The sequence below is a fragment of the Sprattus sprattus genome (assembly GCF_963457725.1).
Source record: "Sprattus sprattus genome assembly, chromosome: 16".
NCBI lineage: Eukaryota > Metazoa > Chordata > Actinopteri > Clupeiformes > Clupeidae > Sprattus > Sprattus sprattus.
The window spans coordinates 4,440,028-4,447,527 of record NC_137914.1 but is presented as its reverse complement, the minus strand read 5'-3'; the positions used below and the strand labels follow the sequence as shown (position 1 = coordinate 4,447,527).

The 7,500-nt window shown below is 46.3% G+C and overlaps 1 protein-coding gene across 1 annotated transcript in view; it reads left to right on the top strand.

The window, feature by feature from the left end:
* Window positions 1–7,500, top strand: part of otofa (otoferlin a) — a gene marked incomplete at its 3' end in the record, with an annotated part of 59,408 nt that overhangs the window by 143 nt on the left and 51,765 nt on the right. The window contains exons 2-5 of the mRNA XM_080854338.1: window positions 953–1,079; window positions 1,608–1,662; window positions 3,612–3,743; window positions 5,602–5,664. Coding sequence (XP_080710464.1) covers window positions 953–1,079; window positions 1,608–1,662; window positions 3,612–3,743; window positions 5,602–5,664 — 377 coding nt within the window. The remainder of the gene's footprint in view (window positions 1–952; window positions 1,080–1,607; window positions 1,663–3,611; window positions 3,744–5,601; window positions 5,665–7,500) is intronic.

Sequence of the window (7,500 nt, the reverse complement as noted above, 5' to 3'; positions counted from 1 at the left end):
TTCAGATTGAAGCCCGATGAGTTTACCCAGGGGGCAGCTCCTCTTCTCAGCAGATTTTCTTTCTCAGAAGTTTTTAGTTTTTTCCCCACAGAGTCTTGAGAGCGGTATCGTTTGGATCTAAATATGGAATTACACATCCAGTTTAAAAATTGTGTTTCTCAAACCACCACGCAGATTGAAAGCAGAGTCGTTTGAAAGATAAATCATTTTGAAACTCATGCTTGGGAAATGAAAGTTTTATCTCAAAAATGAATTTTAAGGAGAATCTTAGCCCCAAACCTAATTTTCTGTTAAAATCCCATTGCATAAGCAAACAGCCAAAGGAGCTCACTATATCAGAAAGCAATTCATGGAGGAGAAAAATAAAACAACACACCAGAATCTAAATTCCCCTCCATGTTTCTGAGTGTAGCTGGCTTCACAGGGAGGGTGTGAAGGCAGGAGAGGCAGCAGGAGAAAATAACTGTTGTTTGTTACTGTCACATTTTTGGATAAAGAGGCCTCTTGATTGGTCCTTGGCTATGAGGGTGGAGACTTATCAATACTGTGATTAGGTGTGGGGGGAGTGACAATGCGTCTGAAGTCAGTCTGTGTCCCTACTAGATAGTGGGGGAGGAACTGATTCTACATCTTTAATCCCCTATCCTTAACAGTGTGACTCCTTAGCTGTCACCTTACACTCCCAGACACCATGGTGTGACCTGGTCAGAAATAGGTTGTGCAGATGCCATAGCCTGTTAGTGTCTGTGAGTTCAGAAAAGTCCAATAAAAATGATGTTATGCTGTGTCAATACAGTCTTTCCTTTTTTTTATTTTAAGTAATAATAGAATAATAATATAAACATAGCATTTTAGTAAGTAGTTGTGATTTATATTGTGATTGAAAGATGATGATCACTATGGTAGTGTTGGTGATTGAGTTTTAAGTGGTAATTTTTCTGATCCTGATCAGATGATGCTGCAATCCTGGAGACAGAAGATCTGGACCGCAAGGCCATGCGCCTGGGCGGTGTCCTCGACCCCGACACCATCTCTCTGGCCTCCGTTACCGCGGTAACCACCAACGTCTCCAACAAGAGGTCAGGCGCCGTCGCCAACCACTGATCTTAAGATACAGAGTTCTATTTCATTTGAATGGGGTGCATGGTATTTCATTGGTGATGCAGTCACATTGGCCGTCGCCTTGGATACAAGTGCCTCATCCCTATGATTAAAAGTGTCTGCTAAAGGATTAAATGTAAATGTAAAAATGTATTTTGAGGGCTAAGCATCTGACTGTCCGTAAAATTAGCAAGATCAAACAGCAGCCTCCATAGTGATTATGTATGCTGCATCTATTGAGCCTCTGGAGGTCTGTAGTCATCAGAAAACAGCTTTGAAACGGAGGCTTTACAGTCCCTAATAGTCTAAAGATGTGTGTTTGTTAATGTGTGTGTTTGGAGTCAGTTATACTGTGTGTGTGTGGTGTGTGTATGCCATCTCTCACAGGTCAAAGCCAGACATAACCCCTGATAGTCTGAAGTTGTGTGTTTGTTAATGTGTGTGTTTGGCATCTGTTAAACTGTGTGTGTGTGGTGTGTGTGGTGTGTGTATCTCATCTCTCACAGGTCAAAGCCAGACATAAAGATGGAGCCCAGTTCTGGTAGACCCGTGGATTACCAGGTACTGTTGATGATCTTCAGTTATAGTTGGAGTTGTATTTGGGTATTTATTGTTGTTATTTATATGGTATTCTCACCCATACAATATTTAATGCAAAACTGGCTTTTGTAAACAGCAAGTCATCATCGCCAAGACTGGAAAATGATTCCTCTTTGAAGCAGAGGCTTTGGTGAGGTCAGGAAGCTTTCCTTCCGACATAAAAGAGCTCTGCTTCAGCCGGTTTGCTGAACTGTCATCTTCAGAAGCCCAAACCCTGCAGACTCCCTTGAATATTCAGAGAGCATTATTCTCCTTTCTGTGATGTGTGTGTCGCATTATTCCCTTTTCTGTGATGTGTGTGTCGCAATATTCCCCTTTCTGTGGTGTGTGTTTCGCGTTTTTCTTCTTTCTGTGGTGTGTGTGTGTGTGTGTGTGTGTGTGTGTGTGTGTGTGTGTGTGTGTGTGTGTGTGTGTGTGTGTGTGTTGTCTCAGTGATTTGCCACGGAGGCAGGAGGCATTGGTGTTCAGGGCTCAGCAGCACATATCTTATATAAGCCCCCTGTCCACCGACGCCAGGGTGTGTGTGTAGATATGCTCCTGTGGACCCAGAGCCTGCACGACACAAACACACACACACACACACACACACACACACACACACACACACACACACACCGACGCCAGGGTGTGTGTGTAGATATGCTCCTGTGGACCCACAGCCTGCACGACACAAACACACACACACACACACACACACACACACACACACACACACACACACACACACACACACCGACGCCAGGGTGTGTGTGTAGATATGCTCCTGTGGACCCACAGCCTGCACGACACAAACACACACACACACACACACACACACACACACACACACACACACACACACACACACCGACGCCAGGGTGTGTGTGTAGATATGCTCCTGTGGACCCACAGCCTGCATGACAACCCGCACCACACACACACACACACACACATGCACACACATACACACACACACACACACACACACACACACACACACTAAACACTGCACCACATACACACACACCACAATACATCACTCATACCACACCGCAAGCACACACACACACACACACACACACACACACACACACACACACACACACACACACACACAACACACACACACACACACACAGAAAAACACACACATCACACACACCACACACTCACACACATGCACACACACACACATGTGCCTCAGGCTGGTGGGAATTACTAAGATGTTTCTGTGTGGACTTTTGAAAGCATTTCACTTCTTCCTTCTCCTCCTCCTCCTCCTCCTGTTCTTCCTCCATCTTCTCTTCATCTTCTCCCTTTTCTGTCCAATTAGTCTCTGTATCCTTTATTTCTCTTTCTCTTTCTCTTTCTCTTTCTCTTTCTCTTTCTCTTTCTCTTTCTCTTTCTCTTTCTCTTTCTCTTTCTCTTCTCATCACCCTACTCCACTCCTCCACTCCTCCTCTTCTCAAGCGGAGCCTTGCAGCAGTGTTTCATAAGAGAGCCTGATCTGTAAACATCAGTGCCAGCACACAGTTAGTGAATCTGTCTGAGGAACCCACTGCTGTCTGTAAGCCCAGCGCCTCAGTTCAGCTTGCATACCTCCCACCGGAGCACTAGAGAGGGTTCATTAGTGCCCATGGGCTGGGGCAGACAGGATGAGGAAGGACTGCAGAAGCCTTACTCGTGTTTACTCTTGTGTTTCATATTGTTTACTCATGTTTTAATATTGTTTACTCTTGTTTGATTCTTGTTACCTCATGTTTAACATTGCCTCCCATGTTTAGTCTTGTTAACTTGTGTAACCTTGTTTACTCGTGTTTAATTTTGTTTACTCGTGTTTACTCGTGTTTACTCGTGTTTACTCTTGTTTACTCTTGTTCACTCGTGTTTACTCTTGTTGTTTATCTCTGCTTTTGTGACTCTTCCCTCAGATCAGTGTCACGGTCATTGAGGCTCGTCAGCTCGTGGGGTTAAACATGGACCCTGTAGTGTGTGTCGAGATCGGAGACGAAAAGAAGTACACGTCCATGAAGGAATCAACCAACTGCCCCTACTATAATGAGGTAAGAGCTCACTAACTTCACATACTACGAGGTAAGAGTTCACTAACTGCCCCTACTACGAGGTAAGAGCTAACTAACTGCCCCTCTTTAACGAGGTAAGAGCTCACTAACTTCACCTACTACGAGGTAAGAGCTCTTTTACTGCCCCTACTACGAGGTAAGAGCTCTTTCACTGCCCCTGCTATGAGGTAAGAGCTGACTTACTGCCCCACTATAACAAGGTAAGAGCTCACTAACTGCCCCTACTACGAGGTAAGAGCTATTTAACTGCCCCTACTATGAGGTAAGAGCTGACTAACTGCCCCACTATAACAAGGTAAGAGCTGACTGACTGCCCCACTATAAGAGTTCACTATTAGAGCTCACAAACCTCCCCTACTACGAGGTAAGAGCTCACTATATGCCCCCCGTACAATGAGGTTAGAGCTCAGTAACTGCCCTTACCTCAACGAGGTGATAGTCCTCTAAATACCCATATGATTACTGGGTGAGATTTAACTAACTGCCCTTACCTCTATCCAAAAATGTATCAACCAAAGTCCAATAATGCCCATCCAGTCAGATGAGAGTAAACTAAATGCCCTACTACACTGAAGTTAGACTGCCTGAATGCCCATATACAGCCCAGTGAGACTCAAGTCAGTGACACTCACCTGCCGTTGCCACAGTAAGGTACCAGCTTACCAAATGCCCCTTCTGCACCAAGGTAAGACCTAACTAGCTGCCCCACAGTGGAGTAAGAGATCCTTCAAGCTGATCGATCAGCATCATTCCCTCTGTAAGCTACTCTGTGTACCTGTAACCACAGGCTCACTGATTGCTGTTGTCACCCCAGTAAGTTGAGCAGAGACCATCTCCCTAGAGCCCCTGCTGGCTCATCTGCTGGGTCCTGCTTTCCTATTGTCAGTATTAATGGGTTAGCCTGTTGCCGAGTGTCTCTGGAGTGAGAACGTAACAGTATCCCACATACCTCTCCTACACTTTCAAAGCTGAAAAGAGCCCATTTCAGAGTTAAGTTGCAGAGCCTTAAGTTGCAGAGCCTTCATGGAAGCTCTTGATCAAACCAAACTCTTTGTCAGGAGTAAGTTGTGTTATAGCCCTCAGGATTAACACAAGCAGAAGCAGAACCAACAGGGTAGCAGGTGATGAAACTGCCTCATCTATCAGGGGCAGGCTGGGTTATCCCTCATGAAACAGCAGATCCAACATGGCGGCTGGGGTTGAAACTGCCTCATCTGTCAGGGGCAGGCTGGGTTATCCCTCAAGAAACAGTAGAGCCAACATGGCGGTGGCAGGTGATGAAACTGCCTCATCTGTCAGGGGCAGGCTGGGTTATCCCTCAGGAGACAGCAGCCCAGTGGATGAGCTTGGGACGTCTCTCACGCTGCGATTGTCTGGGGCTTGCTTCCACTGTATTCTGTCCTCAGGGTGCCTGGTGGAAAAGCAATTAAAATACATCTTCCCTCGTAACCCTCTTTCTTCCTCTCCCTCTATATCCCCCCCCCCCCCCCCCCCCCCGTTTTGTTGCCTTTCAATTTGTATCCACTCGCTATATCTTATTTTCTCTCTCTGTCAATCCCTCTCCTGACTCTCTGTTTTAGAACTGAAGTAGAGGAATGTGTGTCATGGAGTGTGTGTTATGGAGGACTGTGTTAAACATGGAGTGTGTTATGAAGGAGTGTGTTAAACATGGAGTGTGTTATGGAGGAGTGTGTTATAGATGAAGTGTGTGTTATGGAGGAGTGTGTTAAACATGGGTTTGTGTTATAGAGGAGTGTGTTATAGATGGAGTGAGTTATGAAGTGTGTGTTATGGAGGAGTGTGTTATAGATGAAGTGTGTCCTCTCCTCTGTTGCAGTATTTTGTCTTTGACTTCCACGCGTCTCCAGATGTGATGTTTGACAAGATTCTAAAGATCTCGGTGAGTACACACTGTCACTCCGAAACAGAGTGCACACTCTCACTCTCACTATCACTATTACTCACGCTTACGCTCTTACTCTTGCTCTCAGACTCGCTGTCACTGTCACCATCTCTCTCACTGTCACAACCACTGTCACTGTCACCATCTCTCTCACTGTCACTGTCACCATCTCTCTCACTGTCACTGTCACTGTCACTGTCACTGTCACTGTCACTGTCACTGTCACTGTCACTGTCACTGTCACTGTCACTTTCTCTCAGACTCACACTCACACTCACACTCACACTCACACTCACACACACACACACTCACACTCACACTCACACTCACACTCACACTCACACTCACACTCACACTCACACTCACACTCACACTCACACTCACACACTCACTTGTTCAGACTAGCACTCTCATTCTCTCACTCAGTCACACTCACTCTCTTTCTCTCACTCTCTACATACCTCTATCTCTGTTTCTGTTTCATCCTCTGTCTCCCCCTCTCTCTACCTCTTTTCTGTCTCTTTCACTAGCTCCCCCTCTCTCTACCTCTTTTCTGTTTCATCCTCTGTCCCCCCCTCTCTCTACCTCTTTTCTGTCTCTTTCACTAGCTCCCCCTCTCTCTACCTCTTTTCTGTTTCATCCTCTGTCTCCCCCTCTCTCTACCTCTTTTCTGTTTCATCCTCTGTCTCCCCCTCTCTCTACCTCTTTTCTGTTTCATCCTCTGTCTCCCCCTCTCTCTACCTCTTTTCTGTTTCATCCTCTGTCTCCCCCTCTCTCTACCTCTTTTCTGTCTCTTTCACTAGCTCCCCCTCTCTCTACCTCTTTTCTGTTTCATCCTCTGTCTCCCCCTCTCTCTACCTCTTTTCTGTCTCTTTCACTAGCTCCCCCTCTCTCTACCTCTTTTCTGTTTCATCCTCTGTCTCCCCCTCTCTCTACCTCTTTTCTGTTTCATCCTCTGTCTCCCCCTCTCTCTACCTCTTTTCTGTCTCTTTCACTAGCTCCCCCTCTCTCTACCTCTTTTCTGTTTCATCCTCTGTCTCCCCCTCTCTCTACCTCTTTTCTGTCTCTTTCACTATCTCCCCCTCTCTCTACCTCTTTTCTGTTTCATCCTCTGTCTCCCCCTCTCTCTACCTCTTTTCTGTCTCTTTCACTAGCTCCCCCTCTCTCTACCTCTTTTCTGTTTCATCCTCTGTCTCCCCCTCTCTCTACCTCTTTTCTGTCTCTTTCACTATCTCCCCCTCTCTCTACCTCTTTTCTGTTTCATCCTCTGTCTCCCCCTCTCTCTACCTCTTTTCTGTTTCATCCTCTGTCTCCCCCTCTCTCTACCTCTTTTCTGTCTCTTTCACTAGCTCCCCCTCTCTCTACCTCTTTTCTGTTTCATCCTCTGTCTCCCCCTCTCTCTACCTCTTTTCTGTCTCTTTCACTAGCTCCCCCTCTCTCTACCTCTTTTCTGTTTCATCCTCTGTCTCCCCCTCTCTCTACCTCTTTTCTGTCTCTTTCACTAGCTCCCCCTCTCTCTACCTCTTTTCTGTTTCATCCTCTGTCTCCCCCTCTCTCTACCTCTTTTCTGTTTCATCCTCTGTCTCCCCCTCTCTCTACCTCTTTTCTGTCTCTTTCACTATCTCCCCCTCTCTCTACCTCTTTTCTGTTTCATCCTCTGTCTCCCCCTCTCTCTACCTCTTTTCTGTCTCTTTCACTAGCTCCCCCTCTCTCTACCTCTTTTCTGTTTCATCCTCTGTCTCCCCCTCTCTCTACCTCTTTTCTGTCTCTTTCACTAGCTCCCCCTCTCTCTACCTCTTTTCTGTTTCATCCTCTGTCTCCCCCTCTCTCTAC